At 32.0% G+C, this 24,070-nt stretch overlaps 1 protein-coding gene across 1 annotated transcript in view; it reads left to right on the top strand.

The window, feature by feature from the left end:
* LOC114339254 (uncharacterized) overlaps positions 1-24,070 on the top strand; it is a 265,488-nt gene that overhangs the window by 207,995 nt on the left and 33,423 nt on the right. Inside the window, exon 4 of the mRNA XM_028289881.2 lies at positions 18,475-18,583. Within this exon, the coding sequence (XP_028145682.1) occupies positions 18,475-18,583 (109 nt within the window). The remainder of the gene's footprint in view (positions 1-18,474; positions 18,584-24,070) is intronic.

Genomic DNA, 24,070 nt, shown 5'->3' with positions numbered 1-24,070 from the left:
TAAAATCATTTTTAGGCCTAGTAGGTTACTACCGTAGATTTATACCAAATTTTGCCAAAATTTCCAAACCACTGACTAAATTACTTCAAAAAGATGTTCCTTTTGTTTTTAATACCGAATGTAACGAAGCATTCAACGATCTTAAAAATATTCTAATGACAGACCCAATTCTCATATATCCAAATTTTGAAGAACCCTTTTTACTCACTACTGACGCTAGTGCTTTCGCAATTGGAGCCGTTTTGTCACAAGGCCCATTAGGAAAAGATCTGCCAATCGCTTATGCCTCACGAACATTATGCAGTGCAGAAACCAAATATTCCACAATAGAGAGAGAATTATTAGCTATAGTATGGGCAGTAAAACATTTCAGACCATATCTTTTCGGTCGCAAGTTTACTCTTATTACTGATCATCGACCTCTTACATGGCTATTTTCAATCAAAGACCCAGGAAGCCGCCTAGCACGTTGGCGCCTAAAACTTGAAGAATATAATTACAAAATAGAGCACCGGTCAGTAAAAATCAACAGAAATGCAGATGCACTCTCAAGAATAAAAATAAATCATTTTAAGGACTGTGCAGACTTTCAATCAAAACTTGCCCTGCACGCATCTAACAAAGATGAAACAGAGAGCCAAGAAGACGAAGAAGAAAAAGAGGACACAGAAGAAGGAATAGAAAAGATGTCCGAAGAATTCGAAAAGTTTCTTGAATTATATAGAACAAAATCTATTATCGATTACTCCAAAATAGAAACGTCAAATGCAGAACTGTTAGACAAATCTCACAAGAATATCGTTACCTTTTTCTGGCAGAACAAACTTGAGGACCTGCACGAAAAAATTATGAGTGACATATTCGAAGAAAATATAGAATACAGTAACCGAAGGATCAATATCGTATCTAGTAAAACCGTAAAAGATCGAAAATATTTCATTATCCCATTACCTTTCGATCCACAAAAAGTAATGTCATACTTATTTCTCATACTTTATGCGAACCAAGAACAATTTGACGAATCAAAGACCTATTGCATAGAAAATAATCTCGAACTTCCCATCTTAGAAATATTTTCCTATATATTTGCGGACAAAGAACTTAAATTAAAAATCTGCCAAAATGTAATTAAACAGGCAAGTGAAGACGAAACCCCACAAATCCTAGAACATTACCATTGTGGCAAAAATAACTTGCACAGAGGAATAAACGAAACTGTTAGACGTATAAAAGAAAAATATAATTGGAAGAACTTAGCAAAAGATGTGGAAAAATATATAAAAGCCTATGAAATTTGCCAAAAGGTTAAAATTTACAGAAAAAATCTAAGTGGACCGTTAGTTATAACGGAAACTCCGAAAACGCCATTTGAAAGGATCAACATAGACATATTTGAATATCCCACTAGAAACTATGCATTAACCATTAGAGATGAACTAACTAAATTTACTCAAGCATACCCTTTAACCGATAAAAAAGCAGTTACCGTAGCGAGTACACTCCTTCTATTTTTCCAACATTACGGAACACCTTTAAGAATACATTGTGACTGTGGTCGAGAATTCGAAAATGCCATAATTAAAGATCTATGCAACCTCTATGATATAAAATTAACATTTTCTAGTGTAAGTCATCCACAATCCAATGGATCTGTAGAAAGATTCCATGCCACACTATCAGAAATGATCCGAGCAAATAAATCCGAAAATCCCAATGATCACCCATTCGTGATCCTCCCTTATGCAGTGATATGTTACAATAATACAAAAAACAAGACACACGGTTTCACGCCGTACGAACTAGTCTTTGGACACACTGCAGGACGACCACCAGAAACCCTATATAATCAAAAAAGCCTAATTAGCAAATATGTTAGAGACCTTAATAACCGTATGGAATACTTTTATAAAGTAGCCCGAGAGAAAACAGAAAGAGCAAAAGAAAAAGCTAAAGTAAGATTTGATGAAAATATTTCAACACAACGCCCCGATTTTAAAATTGGTGACAAGGTATATGTAAAAGAATCACAAATAAAATCAAAATCTGAAAATTTATTTAATGGACCTTTTCAAATTCAAGAATTATTTACAAATTCTGCCATTATCCTAAATCCCCAAACGGATCAAACTTCTAAAGTAAATTTTGACAGACTTAAACCATACTTTGAATAAATTTCTTCTTTAGAGATTCTATGGACTACTTTCAGTCGCCTACTCCCAATTTCAGCTCTCTCCCATAAATAATACAGTCGGAATCTTCTATCACGAAGAAGGTACCATTCGAATATCTAATGATAAATGGACATTACTTGTTTACAAGGAATTGCTCCCTATAAAAACTGCTATATCCAACAACGACAAAATCTTAGAAAACTTGCTAGATAAATTTACTAATGCCGATACACCAAGAAAACTTGCATTCCAATCCGAGGTACAAACACATATCAGTTTGATCAGACAAATTTCAAATTCCGTAAATTTAAAATATAGAGAAGTAATTGCCGATACACGAGCCTATAATCCACGCCAAAAACGAGGATTAATCAATGGTATTGGAACCTTATGGAAATCTATTAGTGGAAATTTAGACGCATCAGACGGTGAATATTTCAATCAATGTATAAATAGGATCACTAGAGATGAAAATCAAATAGAAGCACTCTTAAAAAATCAAATCTCTGTTACAACTTCTGTCATAAAATCTTTTAACACCACTATTCAAAAATTACAAATAGACGAACAAACTTTTAACAAAGACCTACACGATATCGAAACTACTCTTATAGACATTGCTGACGACATCTCATTTTACCGTGCACAATTACAAACCTTAAATTTGTGTGACTCGTTAATGGAAAGCTACATATTTTTAGAAAATTATCTCAATGACATTTTGAATGCCATCACTTTTTCTCGATTGCAAATTTTACACAGTTCAATTATTTCTCCCAATGATTTACTAGATTCATTGAAGATTATCTCACAATCTTTACAAAATAATGTATTACCATTACCCATCTATACCTCAAATATAGCCCAGTATATTGATATAATAAAGCTTCAAGCATATCAACTGGATTCAAAAATTGTATTCGTCCTAGAAATCCCACTAGTCGACCCCGAAATCTATACCTTACACCACTTATATTCAATACCAATATTAGATAATCAAACTGGTCTTTTTCATACACTTTCTACAATACATAAGTATATAGCGCGAGATAATGATTCAATTTCGTATGTATTACCCCGAAACAGAGAAGAATGCAAATCAATTAGTCCAAACCAAAAAATGTGCACAGATATTCTTCCCTATCCAATAGACAGCGATACTATCTGTGAAGCCCAGTTATTGAAACCAGTTAGCGTTCTACCAAAAACTTGTCAGATGTCAACATTTTTAGCACAAGATTACAATGTGCAAGAAATTGACCGAAATTTATGGTTAATAACAGTATCCGATCCATTACCAATTACAATTAAGTGTGCAAGAAAAGACATCAGTACACAGACAATCAAAGTAAACACAATTCTAAGATTACTACCTGAATGTACAGCATTTATTGGAAGTACCAGAGTCCACGCCAGAGATCAAATCGATAAATATCCAAATATAACCTACAGAAGTCATCCAGTTATTGTCCCATACAGATGTTGTGACCATTTCGAAGGAAGAAACCACATACCAAATTTGAAACCATTAAAACTTAACAAGATCAATACAGACGATTTAAACATTGCACAACACAAGCTGGACCAATATTCAGAAGAACTCGACCGAATCATGAACCAACCATTCATCGAAGAACATTTGCCTTGGTTCACTATATTGTCTTTATCATTAATTATCATTCTAGTTTCTGTATACATCTTCTGCAAATGTAGACGCGAAAGATTTCCAAGACTTGCCATGAACTATCCGCAGGACTCGCCTCCACCTTCACCAAATAGCAGCAGTTCCATTAAACAGAAACTTAAAGGATTAACCTTTAAAAGAAGACCAGACGTAAGCCCAGAAAATGAAGAAATATCAGAAACCCCAATCGAACTTTAAAAGTCGAAGCAAGGCATCGACTTTTCACTAATGAGGGGAGCTGTTATATGCGAAAATAGTCACCTTGAACCACTCAAGGGTTACCGGCTCTTTGGTTTCGCAATATCAGTTCCTATTTCATCATCCTTTCAGCAAGCGTTCCCATAGAGATAGCTGACCATGCATGGACATCAACCTCTGACCAAAGCTGGCCTTTCGTGGGAAACGCCGATCCCACATTTTGTAGGAAGGTTATAAATTTAGAACTTTAACTTTATTATTCACTCGTCATTTTAGTTTCTCGCTAGTAACATATTTGCATTATATAATTTTATTTACTTCAATTTATCATAGAACAAAGTATAAGTGTAATTTGTGAAATAAATCTTTTTAAAAAGTCAATTAAGAAGTTAGTGATTTAACATATATTTCTTTTAATTTAAAGTATGTTTTGTTTTTAAAATAAAAGTTTTCGTTCATTTAGTGTAATTTCAGTTAATAAAAATAAATGCTAGTATGTATTAAGTTTCAATAATATTTAGGGGGCGGCATTTCGAAGGGTCATATTGAAAAGATGTACCGCACGGCTCTGATTATTGTCCTGGCTAGTGCAGGCAATGATGCTTTTTTCAACCTTTGAAATCAAATGACAATATATGGATCTTGAGTTAAAGTATGAACAGAACGATCACAACAAGGTAGCACAAAATCAATTGCAATAGAAACAGGAGAGCGACAAGGGGATTCTATATGAAGTTGACATAGTTCTTATAGAAAGAGACAAGGAAAGATAACAGATAATGCATGGAAAAGAGGTCTACAAATTCACGAAGGAAGAACAAAATATATACGTCGAACCCGCTTTTTAGAATACCAGTTATAGGAATATCCCGATTTAAGGAATAAAATGTTGAGGTCCCGAAACGTTTCTACTAGCCACCAATGATCGGTTATTAGAATATACCAGGTTATAGGAATACTTTTGCTTGGCACGAAGGCTATTCCAATACGAGGGTTTGACTGTAACCTGCTCTAGAAGAGAAGGTAAAAAGACGAAAGAAATCAAGATATAAAACTACACTTTTGAAAAGGTCAACAATTCAAATATTTTGGAATAATTATTGTGAATTGCAAAAATAAGAGAAGAGAAGAAGTAACGGAGGGAATACTTGCAGGCAGGAGATATGATAGGCCAATGACGGTCAAGAACATATCCAGAAATACAAAACTGAAAATCTACAGAGTTGCAATCAGACCAGTAACGCAGCGGAGACAATGTGCCTCACAAGATTAATTAAAACTCAGAGACTGATATGACTAGGCTACTTAAAGAAAAGTGACTTACGGATTATGAAGGTTACCAGATGGAAGATAGAAACTGAAAGACCAAAGGGAAGATCCAGAGAGAGAGATGGGAGGACAAGGTCATGAGGGACAACAAAATCCTGAAAGTGAGAAACTCAAAGGAAGTAGGTACATACGTATCCAAATAGGTGGACGAAAATTGAAACGAAAGCCAAGTCATACAAGAAACTGTGACAATACACAAGAATAATGAGGAGTGATTCACCGCAATAAGGGAATCAGAGAGCTCTAAATGAGAGTGCAAACATCCCATCTGGAATAAAAAGCCTTAATGATAATGATTATGTATTATTATGCTCTGTATTTTCTCCTTGTTATAAGATTGACATGCATCTTATTAATTAGATTAATTAATTAATTATTTTAATTGCTACTCATGAAACAAAACCAAAATTTAATCAATTTTTCAATAAAAAATATACTCAGGGCTAATTGATTGGATGTATTACCTTTATTTTGTGGCTTCTAGTATTTCTCGTTGCTTGCTTTATCCAGGACAAAACAGGGAAAATAAATATACTCAAACTCATATAAATTTTATAACTACTATTTATTTATATACTATACCATAAATATAAAAATTTCAAATTTATGCTAAACTTTATTCTGTTGTAAACTCTCTTATCTAATCAAAAAAAACTATAATTATATTATCTACTTTTGTGAACCAAAATTCATTCAATTGAATCGGTAGACTGTTCTTATTATTATTAAAAAAAACAAAATTTAATTTTCACTTTTTAAATAGATTACTTATATCTTCTATGAATTTATGAACGAATAATTTTTGCTGTAATACTATTAAGTTAACAAAAACAGACATGGTATGTAAGTAATACAAAGCAACTCTTTTTTTTCACAAATAATCTGACTAACCTTTTCTAACGTCCTTATTTCTTCTGCTGGATTGTGTTGTTCCTAGTTCTCCCACCACGTGCTCCTCGGATTCTGCAAACTGTCCTTTTCCTTCAAACTGTTTCAAAAAACGGCACTCGTTCGAATTCTCTCCTCAAATTAAAATCTTTGACTTGATAAAAACAACATCCATTTTTAGAATCCCAAGATTTTTTTATCAGCTCGTTATCTCGTGCAAAATTTATATAATACGGCTACTCGTTCCAGCCATAAACTGGAATCTATTCGGACACAAGGAGTTTGTATTTCTAGACTTGATCGCCATTTCGTTTCACACGTATCTGCTTCCACGGCCACCAAATTAACACACTTTACACAAAAATACTACTTTCAAATTCGACTTATTGTTTTCGATGGTAATTACACAATGAATTATTTTTCTCTCATCAATCTGAAACTCACCACTCTATTCTCCTTCCATCCGTCTCCTAGCCAATGACAAGCATTCTTCACACATCATGTCCCTACTTTTTTTTAAGAACAAATAATATTGTATACAAAATTTCTGTCTTGTCAATTTCCAGGAGATATTAAAATTAATTTTACTTATAATCTAGAAAAACCCTCTATTCTAAACTAAACAAAATTGTTTACTATCCGTTTCTTTCTGGGAAACCATTTAGAAAATACTGTCTATTGTTCAATCAAACCGCGGAATACATTAACTTTCTAAAGAACTATTTGTAGTCCGTTCTGTTGAAATGTATAAAGTGTTCGTAGAAACTTTACCACTAAAAGTTTTCTCTTCCGCGAAAATTTCTTACGGCTAAATTATTTTATGTAGAAAATTTGACCATATACAGGGTAATGAAAATTTACGGTCTTGTGGTCTTTGACATAAATTTATTTTTTTAAATTCTCCTCATAAAAATTATTTAACCGTATATTTGTTTACACTTTTTATAAAGCATCTCTGTAACTTCTGGTAGAATACATAGTTTTGTATCTCTATGAAACAACGTAAAATTACTCAATCTTGGCAACTTCCCTTTTTGTTTGTACTTCGTAGTAAAACATTACATTACCGCATCTTAACTAGTAAAATAATTTGTATAGGACCTCTAATTATTGTCCTGGCTAGTGCAAACAATGGAGCTTTGTTCAACCTTTGAAATCAAATACAGCCATCCTATAATTTTCTTCCCCAACACCCGAAACGGCATTTCGCTTAACTTGTGAAACTTTCTTGTCCATTAATCTATTAAAATGGGGCATCTGTCAATCGGACCAAAAGGGTAACAAATTAGGTGCACAATTTGGAGGACCTGTAAGTGTAAATAAATAAATTTATTAATTAAAATACTTACACTTTTATAAAAAAAGAACTTTTTATGATAAAACGTTTTCATTATTTATAGGACCCAATTACCCAATATAAAATTATACATTATTTTGTTGTTTCAATTTCTATGTCATAAAAGAATTTATTAATTGACTTTTTTAAAGGCCTTTCTTAGATTTTCTCTAGCGGATTTAAACTTAATAAATCAAAGAAAATATTTTAAATGGTATATACTATATACAGTGTGAATATTAAGTCTTACCCCCTAGTAAACTCCGTTATTTAAGACAAATATGAAAAATACTCGGACCCGTCAATTTTTATTTTAATAGAGGTATTTTATAACATAAAAAAATTGTCACCCCTTTCATCCCCTTCACTTGACAGCTACCTTCTCAGATTTTTTTAAATGGCAATGGGGGTCGTGCGATAGTTCGTTGGAAAGGGTTTGAAAAGAAGAATTAATTCAAAAATGTATCACACGTTACTTTAACCTCAAGGATCTGTTTGTTAATATCGATTTATTGTTACCATACAACAATACAAAATTAGGTACACTAGTTTTGCTTTAACATGGGACATTCGGTATAACAAAATTTATTTAATTTTTATTCTTGAACGTTTATACCGAATTATTTTTTGCAGAATAAATAATTTTGTGTCGTTTAAAGATATCGTGGTTAGAACAATTTTTTAAATAATCTAGTTGGCGTGTCTAGTTTTTGACAACTCTCATAAAAACCAAGCAATTAGCACTGTTGATTGTAAAGAATATTGACAAGAACTTGAGATTTGGTGAGCTTTAGTGGTAACCTATAAATTTTTAGTATTCAAAAGTCAAAACAATCAAAATGGCACCACCTCGTATATTAGTAGACAAATGTGAAGCAATTTTAATATTTAGTGAAGCAGGCCGTAACTACCATGAAGCTGTGAGAATATTTAATGAACGTTTTCTGGATCGTCCAATTGATCGACATTACTATAGACTGCTTGTCACCAAATTTTTTGAAACTGGTTCTGTTGAAAACAAGAAACGAGATGGTAGAAAAAAGATTTCTGGGGAAAAGCAAGTAGATATTTTGTCTCAATTTGTAGTAAATCCATCCAGTTCAACTAGAAATGTTGCTCGCGAAAGCGAAGTAAGTCACAGGACCGTTTTAAACATTTTAAAAAAGAAAAAATTTCATCCCTATAAGATGAAAATGGTGCACGAATTGACAGAGGATGATCCAGATCGACGACTGCAATATTGTGAAACTATGGATAATAATATTTCACAAGATCCAAATTATTTAAGACATATTTGTTTTTCCGATGAAGCAACATTCTATTTAACTGGTCATGTACATCGACAAAACGTAAGATATTGGTCTGACGAAAGCCCTCGATTGTTTCGAGAGTGTCATACTCAATTTCCAACTAAATTAAATGTTTGGGCGGAGGTATACTAGGGGATCACATTATAGGCCCTTTTTTTATCGAAGGCAATTTAACGGGGGAAAGCTATCTTAATCTGTTAAAGACACAAATAATTCCTGCAATTAATGATGTGCTTCAGATAGAAACAATCCAGGCGAATTCACCCAAGATATTGTTTTCCAGCAAGATGGAGCTCCGCCTCATTACGCTGCTCGCGTTCGAAATTTTTTAGATAATTTGTATCCGAGAAGATGGATTGGACGTCGTGGATTCATTGAATGGCCACCAAGATCACCAGATCTTACTCGTCTAGATTTTTACCTATGGAGTTACCTCAAATCCAAACTGTATGGGAACCAGTTGACGACACTTGATGAACTCCGTCAAAGAATAATCGAAGAATGTAATAGGATTGATATGCAGACCCTACAAAGGGTTAGGGAGGCAACGAAACAAAGAATCTACTTCTGCCAGGAAGTAAATGGAGAACATTTCTAGCATCTCCTGCAGTAATTTAAATTTTCTTTAGGATAATTTGGCAGTTCCTTTAATTTTAAAGATGTAATTTAATACATTATTTTGTGTAATAATTTTAAATAAAACCATACAAAATTTCAAACTTATACATTTTTGAATTCTTCTTTTCAAATCCTTTCCAACGAAATATCGCACGACCCCCTTTGCTATTTAAAAAACCTGAGGGGGTAGCTGGCTAGTGAAGGGGATGAAAGGGGTGACAATTTTTTTATGTTATAAAATACCTCTATTAAAATAAAAATTGACGGGTCCGAGCATTTTTCATATTTGTCTTAAATAACGGAGTTTACTAGGGAAGGTAAGACCTAATATCCACACTGTATATAATATTTATATATATAATAATTAATTTATAAAATATGAATTTTAAGTACACTAACTTTTAATTATTTATTAAAAAAATTAAAAAAAGATACGCAACAGCCGGGTTTCGGACTCGGGACCTCTCGATCTACAGTCTAATGCTTTAACACTGAGCCACCATCAATTCGTAATTATCGACTTGTTAACGTACTTTAAAATGGAATCTAAATGTCATTGCATTAGTCACATTTTTAAAATAGTTTGATATTAAAAAAATCGATTTATCCACATAATAGCAATTAAATATTGCATTGTTAGCTAGTTCTGAGCTATTCTGAAAATTTCTGGTGACTAGGTAGCCTAGAACTATGTTTAAAATGGATTACAAAATTTGCGGACATAGTGACATAGTGACAAAGAAGAAGTCAAGTATATAAAAACGTTTTAATATGCGACATTGTCCCTCTCAAATCACTTCAAGTATCATTAGAAGTCTTAATTACACTACACGTGAGTTCTCAAAGGTGGGCTTATTTTTTTAATAAACAGCTTAGATTTATTTATTTACTTAATAATTTTGCAATCTAACTTTTTGAAAAAAGTTATCAATTTTCAAAATTATGAAAGACGTCTTCATATTGGTAAAATTTTTGAAGGGCATTCAAACTTTTAAATCAATTTTGAAAAATTTGAATTCGTTAATTAGGTTTTGCATTGTTTAATAATTATTGAATTTTTGAGCTAATGAAAAGTTAGAATAAGTTTGTAAATTATTAACTACTATTTTTTTAAAGAAAAAAATATTTAAAAGAAAATTTGATATTTGCGTATGGACATAAAGGCAAGTATGTTCACTCATTGAGTTGTGCTCAACTTTCACAAAATATATTAAGGTGTTACTAAAATCATTATAAAACATCTACTCCCTCTACATTTAAATTTAAAGCAACAGAATATATCATCTTAAAAATCTTGATAACTACAATATATTCTTGAACATCCAATAATGAAAATCCTATCTACTTAAAATTGGGGGTGTGATCAAAATATCCTATTAACAGCATAGATAAAAGCCTTTTCTTTTTCTTCTTCCAATCAACGCCGGATTAACCATTAGGTGGACTAGGCGGCCGCCTAGGGCCCTGGCATTTGATGAGGCCCGAGTCCCGCTCATCAAATGCATTGACATTGAATTATTTAAGTAGTTATATAGGAAAAAATATAAAATGTTAAATAAATCAAATAGGGATAACGGAGACAAAGGAAAAAGATAATAGTTAATTTATTATTTCCAATAAAACTCAGTTTTTTATTTGTCTTCTGTCAAATAATCCAAAAAAATACAACCGACTTCAAGCCAACATTAAGCAGTTATCTCCAACGGCATTTTATACTCCATGTTCTAATCCTTCCCTCAATTTGGTAATCAATTTTGCAAGCAAATTTTGCTTAGGAGCTATTAATTATTTTGGAATGGTTCAAGAACTATTCGTTCTTAATCGTAAAATATTTAAAAACCTCTGGATTTTAAAAAACCTTTGGATTTTAAAGAAGAGCTTGGATTGCCATGTAATTAGGCATACACATAGCTAATACGTTAAAGAAAAAAAAAGTGATATTGTGCCGATGTGTGCTTTTGCTCTTAGGTTGAGTCCACCCTTCTCGGGCTTGAAAAAATATATACGGTCAATATACGTACGGAAGTGGATAAACTGCAGCGGGATTACGAACACTCGATGCGAGATCGCAAAACGAACCGTAGGCAAACTCGATGCGAAATCATCTATGATGCGAATTCGCATCGAAGCCAAAAAGTGATTACGAACTGGGTTCGAGTAGACTGTCAGAAAATCATCGGCAATTATCGTATTTTTGAACCTGCGGGATAATATTTCGAACAAATGGAATGATGTGCACGTTATATGCCAAGCAATTTCTCTCATTAACCTCAATAATTATTACAAGAGAATATAAAATAAAGTTTTTATTACATATTTAATTGTTATAAACGATTATTTTATATTCTAAGGATGATACAGTGATAACGTGTACCTAGATATATAAATATATAATTTTCGAACTTGAGTAGAATTTGAGATTAATTATGATTTTTTACCGTTATTAAAGATTAAATAGCCAGGGAAAGATGGGAGACGTTATATAAAAATATTACTAAAGGTGGTAATGGTCACTGCTAACTACCTTTTCCCTTCATTGAATTTTGTCTCAGAGCATTCCTTATCTTACCTTTTCGCCATTAAATCTTACTCTGCAAATATTACAAGAATAAAAATTAACCATGGACGTTTCCTTCACAATTTTTTAAAATAGGAATAAGTATTAGCCAGACCGCACATCAAAGAAACATGAAACGTAAATTACGTTTCATGGAAATAAACCACTGCTAAACAAATATACGTCCGGCCATTTATGAGACTCTCCGAAAATAAAAATGTGTCATTAGCATGAATCACACTCGTTTCATTGATAGGCGGACTTTGAGATTTGTTTAGCATTGTTTTCTTTTCATGAAACATGTTTTTCGTTTCATGTTTCATGTTTTTCGTTTCATGTTTCTTTGGTGTGCGGCTTGCCTTATTAGAGAACTTCTGTCTGTGTAATGAGTGTAATAACACCTCACTGGGAGATTTAAACAATATATTTTTTTAATGTTCAAAACATGAGAATTATTATCAAAATCGTATAATCTAAATATCGTTTGATTAACGATTTACATTATTTTTAAATTGAAGAAATCAAAGTATAAAGTAAGTAGGTTATGTCGTTATGTATTCACTTTTCTTAATTTTTATACTTGGATCGACAAGAGAAAAAGCGGCGTTATATGAGATCAGCGATCTATCAGAGAGAGATAGATAGTTCGAGTTGGCAACTCGACAGGGTGGTTGGTATCGAGCAGTGCCTTCGAGTTGACTCGCATCGACAACGTAGGAAAAGAGGTTTCGTAATCACTCCCTACGGTAAAACATGGCGGATACGATGCGTATCGAGTGTACGTAATCCGGGCCCAGATTAATTCTAATAGCCACTTTACACGATGCAAGTAATTGCGAAATTTATTGCACAAGTTCTTGCAGCAAGAACTTCTGCAATAAGTTGCAACTAGCTTTCTGCAATAAAGTGATTATACAGTGCAAGTAATTGCATAAACTGACATGAAATGGACAGAAACTTTGACATACCGTAAATTTTGGGTTATGTTGTTTTTATAAATTAAAAATGTAATTTTTTGATTAGAGTTATCAGATATATTAGATTGAAAATGTTAGATTATAATTTGAGAAAAGTATAATATGTATTATGTATAACAAAATCAATTAATACCTAATGCAAGTATACCTATAATACATTATTCATTTACAAAAGGAAACAAGTTGTTAAATACAAAAGAAATAAAAATAGAATATAGTTTCTTTAATCCCTATGTTGCATAATTAAAGTTATCCCCCAGAATAATGTTATCTGTGAAGCGTGAAATTGGTAAAAAGTTCCTCTAGTTTTGTCAAAAATTGTTTAATTTGAAATTTAGGATAACAGAATGTCAAAACAAAGAGTGTAGCCTTAAAAGTTACTAAAAATATACCCAAATTGCAGAAAAAATTGCATGAAAAATAGGACATGTTCTATCTAGCTGCAACTTCTTGCAGCAAGAAATTGCTGCAAGAAGTTGCAGCTTTTATGTGCAATTCGCGTATGACACGATGCAATTTCTAATGCTGCAAGAAATTGTGCAATTAATTGCGCAATTAGTTGCATGGTGTAAAGTGGCTATAAGCAACTTTTGTTCTATATAATTTTTTTAAGTCAATGGGTATTTATCAATCCATTTCAAATCACTCAATTTTGGAGAAAAAAAATTTTGGACCTCCGATTTGTCTGAAAATTGGTATACCTATAGCTTCTGCGGGACGTAAAAATAAGATATTTAAGGTCAAAAAATCTTCTTCTTTTTTCTCAAAATGTTATTTTATGCGATTTTACAGTGATTTTGTGTTTATTTATACAAATTTGCATTTTCTATCGTAAAGTATGAATGAAAAACATAATATTTTAATAGGAGGGACTCAAAAATGTCATTATATGGCATCATAACAAGTTACTTTGATTCAAAACAAGCTTTTGGTCAAATTTTATAGTGTAGAAAACGTTAAAATACCGTTTTTTACATTTTTCTCCATTCCCAAAATACATCCTAATCGATTTGGCTGAAAATTTTCCCACAGATAGACAAAACATAGGACTTTAAGTGGTGAGAAGGATTTGAATTAGTGAAGTGAAAACTCGTTATTTATACCCCGTTTAGGCTTAAGCCTCTTCAGGGTGAAGGATCCTCCTTTTCAGGAGTGTGGGGAGATTGCGTAAGCTTTTGAATGTTAGGTGATGTGTGGAGAGGCAAAGTTGCCAGTGGATGGGGTTAGAAGGTGGTTTTAGCTCAGAAGCTGTAGAAGCGAAAGATAGAAGTTGCCGTAGCCCAGTAAAGCGTCCAGTCAGTCAAGGGGGTTCCAAATCTGTCACCATTTTATATATTATATAATATATTTGAATTATATTACAATACCAAAAAAGTTACATGCAATATTATAGTCAAAAATGTAGGCGTCTGCTGTAAGTACAATTAACTCGAAAATATCGATCTCACGACAAAAATTGTTAAAAGGAAATTGTAATAATTGTAAATAAGATTTATTTGGAACAATTTCAGTTCCTAGCATTTTTGTCGAAAAGTTAAAAATGGCGGAGATATTGAGCAAAACAGGTTCTCCTTTAAAATCAAGATGGCGGCTAACGTAACGGAGGAATTCATTCATGATTTTAAATTTACGCTACTATTGACTCCCCTAAAGATCAGAAAAATAAAATTTTGGGCAGCTCGGCATTCAAGGTCAAATGCTATCCCGACTGGACTAATATATACTTTTGAGTCTGATATTACTGCATGTAACATGTAACTTTTTTGGTATTGTAATATAATTCAAATCCTTCTAACCACTTAAAGTCCTATCTTTTGGCTATCTGTGGGCAAATTTTCAGCCAAATCGATGATGATGTATTTTGGGAATGGAGGAAAATGTAAAAAACGGTATTTTAACGTTTTTTACACTATAAAATTTGATCAAAAACTTGTTTTGATTCAAAATAACTTGTTATAATGCCATATAATAACATTTTTGAGTCCTTTCTATTAAAATATTATGTTTTTCATTGATACTTTATGACCGAAAATGCAAATTTGTTTAAATAAACACCAAATCACTGTAAAATCGCATAAAATAACATTTTGAGAAAAAAAGAAGAAGATTTTTAGACCTTAAGTATCTTATTTTTACGTCCCGTAGAAGCTATATACCAATTTTCAGACAAATCGGAGATCCAAAATTTTTTGCCTGAGTGATTTGACATGGAATGTACCCAATACTTTTCGAGATACTTTCGAGTGAATATGTTCATTTAAAAAAAAAAACACGCTTTCAGAAAAAAATATTCTTAGCAAAAATATAGTTTATAAAAGGTGAGGAAATGGTGTATGTGTGAAGTTTGTAGACCCAGTAGAAGCAGAGGTGTAGCTAATGAAAAGTAGGTTCTTAGTCGTCAAATTCCAAATCGAATATTTTAACATGAAATAATCAAAAAATTAAGCACTTTTCAGGAAAAACTCATCATAACTTTGTTAAAGTGTATAAGGAAAGCTTTATTTTTGTTTTTAAAAAAGTTTCTAGCATCAAAAGTAAGCAATATACGCTAAAAATAAAGTTGATTGCTTTTTTTGGGTAAAAAAACTGGTGAAAATCACCCTCTAATTAGCATCTCAAATGAAATTAATCGTTGCCGCTTCACAAGTTACTTAAATTTTGTATTGTTTATATTATATGCTCTGTAAGTTTTATCGGTATAAAGTGCTTATTTATGAAAGAGCTGCAGTAGAAAAGACTTGAACAAGTCACTAATCACGAGTGTATGCAAATTTTAACAGCCATATTTTAACCAATTTTTATCTTACAAAAAAACACAAATCTAAAATATTCAAAAAAGGAAACCTATATTTTTTTACTCTAAGCTATTTGGTACCACTAATAAATTTTTAAGTTATTTTGAAAATAAAGACCTTTTTTCAAAATTTCAAAAAAATTGTTTTACTGTAAATCCCAATCTTTTGGTAAATAAGTAAATTAAATTATAAAGCGGTAATAATTATTTTCATTTGGGATGCACGCTAGGGGGTGATTTTCAAGATTTTTTTGGCAAAAAAAGAGACCAACATTATTTAGACGCTTAACTTGCTTAATTTTGATACTAGAAATAAAAACAAAAATAAGTTTTTTTAACACTTTAAAAAAGTTTTGATGATTTTTCGTCGAAAAGTGCTGGTTTTTTTGGCTAATTTTTTGGTTAGTTCGCGTTGAAATATTCGATTTGCAATTTGACGAATAAGAATCTACTTTTCATAAGTTCCAGCACTGCTTATACTGGGTCTACAAGTCTACATACTTCATACATGCACCATTTTTTTACTTTTGTATGTGCTATATTTTTCCTAAGAATATGTTTTTGATAAAATACGTTATTTTTGAGTTATTTGCGAAAATCCGTCTAAAATCATGTTTCTTTTTGGTGAAAAATGAACATATTCACTCGCAAATAACTCTAAAAGTATTATCTTAGTGAAAAAACTATATAGAACAAAATTTACTTAGAATGAATCAGTTTATCCATTTCCGGACTTATTTTGAACGTATATTTTTTCACCCCCGAGAAGGGGTGAAACTCATCCCCAGGGCAAAAGCACACATCGGCCTAAAATCACTTTTCTTCTTTGACATGTTACCTATGTGAATGCCAAATTTGATGTCAAACCAAGCGGTTCTTCGATTCGGAGCAAAAACCGTGAGAAAATGGAAGGATAAGTTGTTGCGAAATGTCGGTTAAGACTTGTATACTAGATGGTCAGCTAGATTTGATTCTGCTACAGCAGTACAAATTTTATTTAGGAAAATGAATAGGTATCAAATAGCTCTTTTAACCATTATGCGGTCTAAAGTTTTAGAACGTTTTAGTGCTCCTAATAAACATTAGAAGATACAACTATAAATTTATCAGATGCAGATATTTTACTTATTATATCTTTAGCAAAAGTAATAGAAGTAAAAAATTAAAAATGATCTTCTTTATATTGTCGTAATCTATTTTTGTATTAACTACTTCACAAAACAACATAAATATCTGTAAATTTGTTTTAACTAAATGGTCGCTATAAAGGGGACTACTTCTTATGTCCTCCTAGGGCCCCATCATGCCTTAAACCGTCACTGCTTCCAGTGCAGACTCTACTAATGAAAGTTGGCTAAAACTATTGCAAATTCGTCTCTATCTTCTGCTTTTCTTAAAAGTGTCTGTGTGTTTAATCCGGTCCAGTCATGAATGTTTTTCAGCCAGGATATTTGTTTAGTCTAGCCCTTTTAACTAGTCCATATCATTTCTAAATATGTTCCCAAAATATTATGTTTTTCTTCTTTTAATGGTGGTCAAAAGTTCTCTGTCTCTTCTCATTTTGTGCAACACAACTGCTTTCGTAATGTGATCGGTCCATGGTATTTTCAAAATTCTCCTAAAAGCCACATTTCAAAAGTATCCAGCTTTCTCATAAGTCAACATTAACAGTCCATAAAAGCCTTATTAAATCTAAAGTCGATTATGACTCAATAGTGTATGGATATAACAGTTAACCACTTTTATAAGAGTTGCTTTTAGAAGAAAACAATCAAAAAGGTTGCTGTAAGTATAGCCTCTTATACTACACCCACAGATAGCTTAGTAACCTATATCCGTCAGAAACAATGTTCTGCTTTCTCTGGAAGACTTGATACAATTAAATACATAACCAGTAATTGTCTTCCCTAAAATATACCAAAACAACCCCTCCCCCTTGGATACTCAGAAAACCCTTCTTAGAGGTGAGTTTAACAGAGACTAGTAATCAGCTTGGCTCCTCTATGGTTAAACAATTTTACAGTAAGATTGATAAGTATCAGAATTGCCAAAGTGTGTTCCAATGATTATAAGACTTCATACAAAATCTTAAATTTTAGCACATTGTGTACCGTAAGGAGAACTATTCGCAATATACAAAACATTAGAATACGCCCTGGACGCTAACTTGACAGATTTCTAATAATGACAGAACTTTTAAGTGCTATGAGTAGCTTAGGCACCATTTACCTCATTCTTTGTTGTAATTGATCAGGAACCATTTTTTCCCAACTTCAGCAAAAAATGTATTGCAATTAAAGAGTAGATGCTACTGGCAAATATACAGTTACAAGAATACTTAAAATAAAAGTTTAACTTTGACACCCTGTATTTCGGTTATTATTAAGTTTTGTACTAAGGTAATTTAGCTTAAATCGACCTATTTTAAGCTCAGGAATCTGAGGTTAAGATATGGCCCATTCTTTACCAAACACCCTGTATAATTTTAACATTTTGTAATATATTTTCGTCGTAATGTTTCGTTTTGTAGAGCCGTTAGTTATTTTAATCTTTTAAATTATAGTGGCGCACGTATGAAAGAGTATCAGATATAATAAACTTTTTCTTTCCAGGCAAGAACAGTGGCATAAAAATCAAGATGTATTATCAGATGATCAACTGTTTGACGACAACTTTCTAAACTCTGCTGACAGCAACAGGATACGAATACATAAAGTTTTGGTAAGTGTATCGAGTTTCCATTTATCTTAATAAAAAAATAATAATTGTCTGTCTGCTAAGAATATAATATCCAAAAAATAGACTAAGTAACGAAAAGTTACATTTGTTAACTAATTATATCTGATATAAAACTATTTATATCTATTTATAAACTATTTATAACTCTATTTATGTCTGATATAAAACTGTTTAAGTCGTACTAGCTCACTATGAGGGTATCAATGTAAAAAAGTAAATAAGGCATGCAATCAAATCTGACAAATGCAATGGCTGCAATTAAAGTATAGCCCTGGATCCCGCGTACCAAAAAAAGTTCATTAATAGCAAGCTAAAAATTTGATAATACTGTAACGGTGTCTAGTCGGACAAACTTTGATGTACGGGAACACTGAAACAGGGGAGGACTGGATCCCGCGTATCAAAAAAAAGTTGATTAATAACAAGCTGAAAGTTTGTTAATAGCTTAATGGTGTCTAGTCGGACACAGTTTGATGTATGGGAACACTGGAACAGGGGAAGTTTTAATTGTGGAAAAGGTTAAAAATTTGGTACGTCAGACTACGAAAACGTCCCATGTATTTTGTCGGACAGAACTTCCAATCGATTTGTTACCCTTTCATTAAACTCTCATGCAAAAATCAGACTGGTATTAATCACCAACTGGGCATTTAATAACTCCGACACGTAGAACATGTCAAATGACAGGAATTATGTTGGTGATAAATAGCAGTCTGATTTTTGCATGAGAATTTAATGAAAGAGTCACAAATCAATTGGAAGTTCTTTCGTAGTCTGATGTTCCAAATTTTTAAAAAATTCCACAATTAAAACTTCCCCTGATCCAGTGTTCCCATACATGAAAGTTTGTCCGATTAGACACCATTAAGCTATTAACAAATTTTCAGCTTGCTATTAATCAACTTTTTTTTGGTACGCGGGATCCAGGCCTAGTAGATATAATAATTAGGGACCGATCATTATATATGCATATATGCACTAAAATTTTCCAAAATATGCGCAAATGTATGCATAATTTTTATTTAGATGCAATATTTTAGATATACAATATTCAAGACAAAATTTTAAGAAACTGCCTATTCGACATACCAAATGGCCCTTCAAATTAAAAGCTTAAACTGAAAATTAATGTACGCAAATGTAATTCATGTATCATGTATCAGTCATGGGTTAACCAGGATCGCAGAAGACGTAAGAGTCCAATTTTCAGATGTCAATCCATTAATAAATGATTGCCAAACATTTTTTCTTGGAGCTCTTTTGAGAATTCAAGTGTATAAGGAGAAGTTAACAAAAATATTCTTATCACCTGGACCGGTAATTACATCAGTGTGGTCCAACCTCAGGCACGCCGGCCGCATGCGGCCCGAGGCTCGTTAAACTGCGGCCTCGCAAACACATTTCAAAAATATTGCCATTGATAACTTTTATCTGTTCCAACCCTGTCTAACTTTCCGTAATCTTAAGAAAGTAGTTAACCTTGAACACCCACTCCCGATGAGCGGGCAGTTAGCTTCAGTCAGCTGCACGTGTCGTGTTGAATTAACAGTGGCGAATAAATTGAATGTTAAATTCAGAATGAGTAGTTCCAAAAACGCAAAATTTTCGAAGAGAATCGTACCTTCCAAGGAAAATGGGAAAATCAATATTTCTTCATCGAACTAAAAGGCAAACCTCAGTGCATTATTTGTTGTCAGGTACTCGTGGTATTAAATGAATACAATATTAGTAGGCATTATGAAACCCTGCACAAAACAAAATACGACAAATATCAAGGTGAAGCTCGCAATACTCTTGTAAAAGAACTTAAAGCTAAATTAAATAAACAAAAATCTCGATTTACAAAACCGACAGCTGTTCAATCATCAAGCTTAACCGCATCATATGAAGTATGTTTAGAGCTTGTCAAAAGTAAAAAAGCATTTAGAGATGTAGAAATGATCAAGCGGTGTGCCGTTAAAATGGCGCTATCCTTTGGAGATGAAAAGATGGTCAACAATTTTAAATGTGTTTCAGTTTCCCATCAAACTGTATCTAGAAGAGTTGAGGAGCTGAATACTGATGTATTTAAAAAAATGGTCGACACAGTTCGTGATTGTTTGTACTACTCCTTAGCCCTAGACGAATCTGTTGATATTACTGACAAAAATCAGCTATTAATTTTTGTTAGATGCATCAGTGAAGATTTTTGTGTAACTGAGGAACTTCTAAAACTGCACCACATGGAAGGCGGGACCAAAGGTATAAATATATTTGAAGCAGTTAGTGACGCTGTGAAAAATATAGGCGGTTTTCAAAAGTGCTCTTGCGTTTGCACCGCGACGGGGCAAAAGCAATGACGGGACGCATAACGGGATTGGCTGGACTTATGAGGAAAAATTGTGTTAACTGTGTTATGTTTCATTGCATTACCCATCAAGAGGCTCTCTGCAGAAAGATAATTAAAATCAACGATACTATGAAAACTGTAGTGCATATAGTACAGCTTAAGAGGAGGAAACAGAGCTCAGCGACACCTAAAATTTATCTCTTTCTTGGAGGAATTAAATACTGAATATAAGGACATTCAGAGATAACTGGTTGAGTGCAAGTAAATGCCTAAGAAATTTTGTTTCTTTTAGAAAAGGGATCTTACTGTTTTTTGAAACGGAAATTGTTATTAACACGGTCGTGTTTATAACAAAGCTTAAGAACAAACATTTCTTCATGAACTGGAATTTCTAACAGACATTACCTCTCACTTAAACACATTAAACCTATAAAAGATCGTTTTCCTAAACTTCGTTATTTGGAAACTATATTCAATGTTTGGTAGTACGTATATATGTGAAAGTACATTTTCTGTTTTGAAGCATATTAAATCTAAAACACGTAATCGCATGGAAAACGATTCTCTGGAAGCGTGTATTAGACTCACTACGACTAGCATAGATATAAATGTGCAAAAGTTAGTAGAGGATAAACCCTTGCCTCAAATATCCCATTATTTTTTTATTTTATGTTAAATTTTAAACATAACATGTAAATTGTAAACCATAATAAAATACTTGTAAGTAATATTTCGTTTGTATTTTATTTTTTAAAATAAACTTTTTTTGAACGAGTCTAGTTCTCTGGCCCTTCATAATAATTTTAAATTTAATACGGCCCGCAACTAAAAGGTTGGACCACACTGAATTACATGATGGGGTACATGACTCAATTGTACAATTTTTTGTTCTCATTATTTCGTTTCAGTGAAATAATTAATAATGGATTTTGATGAAAAATCCATTATACAGGGTGATTGATTAGTAGGGTAAAGCTCAATAGCTCCGCTATAGTAATAGATATCAATAAAAGTTAATAACAAAAATTTTAGCCACCTTTGAGCTTACATTACAAAATTAGCTAGAATGTTACAGGGTGTTCGATAACACAGTGGCAGACCAAACTTTTGTTTTTTTTTTAATGGAATACCCTATATTTCATTTTAAATTCGAAATCTTGTTAACTTCTCCATCACAAAAATATAAAGGTTTGTTATGTTATACAGGCTATTTACAAAGTTATAACCAATTTTATATGAAAATCGTAACAAGTTCAACTCCCTGTATAAATAAAAATAAGCAAAAAAACAATGGTTTATTAATGCCATATTTTTTAACGTATTGTCAAAATTTTCAAGAATGGTCGATATTGCTAATTTTCTTTATATCAAATACAGGGTGAGTCAAAACGCAAGTACATTATTTTCTCAGTAATTTTAAATGGAACACCCTGTATTTTATATCACTATTGAATTATACCATTACCGTAATTTAATTTTTAGATAACATTCCCTATGTCTAAATTTATTAGTTTTCGAGATATTTTCATTTTTCAATGGACCAGTAGCGTGGCCAACCAAACCACCAGAATTTAATATACTGGACTGATTTTTTTGGGGATACGTTAATAATGAAGTTTATAAAATAGCTCCAACAACAAGGGATGAGATGAAAAACAGAACACAAAGTGTATTTCGATGTGTTAATTTACAAATGCTCCGTAGAGTAAGTAGCTTATTCAATGATCGTTTTTAGGCGTACATAAATGTGTTAGGAGATAATTTTGAACACCTTATGTAATTAAATATTAAAAACATTTTATTAAAAGTAGCTTCTAATTTTTTAAAACATGTTTTTTGCAAAATGTATTATTGATAAATTATGTTTCGTTCTTTATTTGTTACATTGTTACATTTACATACAAAAGTAGTGTTTAATTGTCTTCACAAAATATTGTATTTTGTGTTTGTGTGTTTTTTCATAAAATTTATTACTAATTTTCTTTGTTTATTTGTTGCATTTACATAAAAAGATAGTTTGTAATTGTTTCAAAAATGTTGCATGTAGTGGTTGTGTTTTTGTTTGTAAAATGTATTACTAATAAATTATTTTTATTTCTTTATTTGCTACAGTGTTACACTGATTACCGGATTGATAATCGGTAATCTTTAATTGACAATCCAGTCATGGCTTACTTAAAATTTAGATAAATTTAAACACCTAAAATAATTTGCTCTGAAAAATGAAAATATCTCGAAAACTAATAAATTTGGGCATAGGGAATGTTATTAAAAAATTAAAGTACGTTAATGTTACTTTTCAATAATGATATAAAATACAGGGTCTTCCATTTAACATTACTGAGAAAATAATGTACTTGCGTTTTGACTCACCCTGTATTTGATATAAAGAAAATTAGCAATATCAATAATTCTTAAAAATTTTGACAATAAATAAAAAAATATGGCATTAATAAACCATTGCTGTTGTGCTTATTTTTATTTATACGGGAAGTTAAACTTGTTACGATTTTCATACAAAATTGGTTATAACTTTGTATATGATTACAAACCTTTATATTTTTGTGATGGAGAAGTTAACAGGATTTCAAATATAAAATAAAATATAGGGTGTTCCATTTAAAAAACATAAGTTAGGTCTGCCACTGTGTTATCGAACACCCTGTAACATTCTAACTAATTTTGTAATGTGAAGCTCAAAGGTGGCTAAAATTTTTGTTATTAACCTTTATTGCTATCTATTACTATAAAAAATGCCAAAAGCTTACAAAAAAGCCTTCATTAAAATCCCAATTAGCATTTATTAAGTCTAACTACTAGTTCGTAAGATATTATTTCAACGTTGACGTGAGGAATGCCTCTTATTGAATCTGTGGAATTCGTTGAGATATTTAAAAATTAAATAAACGTAATAAAACGACATATTGGTGAAATTCTTGGTATTCTCACTATTGGAATCAGACAGCAATCAAAAAGACCAATGGTAACACGTCAAGGCCAATTGAAATTCAACGAGGTGTCAAACAGTGTTTTCTGCTATCACCGATACTGTTTAAAGTCTACTCGGAGGTAATATTTGCGAACGTTTTATCACACTCTTTAGAAGGTATCAAGATAAGGGGCAAACAGTAAATAACATC

The sequence above is a fragment of the Diabrotica virgifera genome, chromosome 8 (assembly GCF_917563875.1).
Source record: "Diabrotica virgifera virgifera chromosome 8, PGI_DIABVI_V3a".
Lineage (NCBI taxonomy): Eukaryota > Metazoa > Arthropoda > Insecta > Coleoptera > Chrysomelidae > Diabrotica > Diabrotica virgifera.
This window is presented reverse-complemented; position numbering and strand designations above follow the sequence as displayed.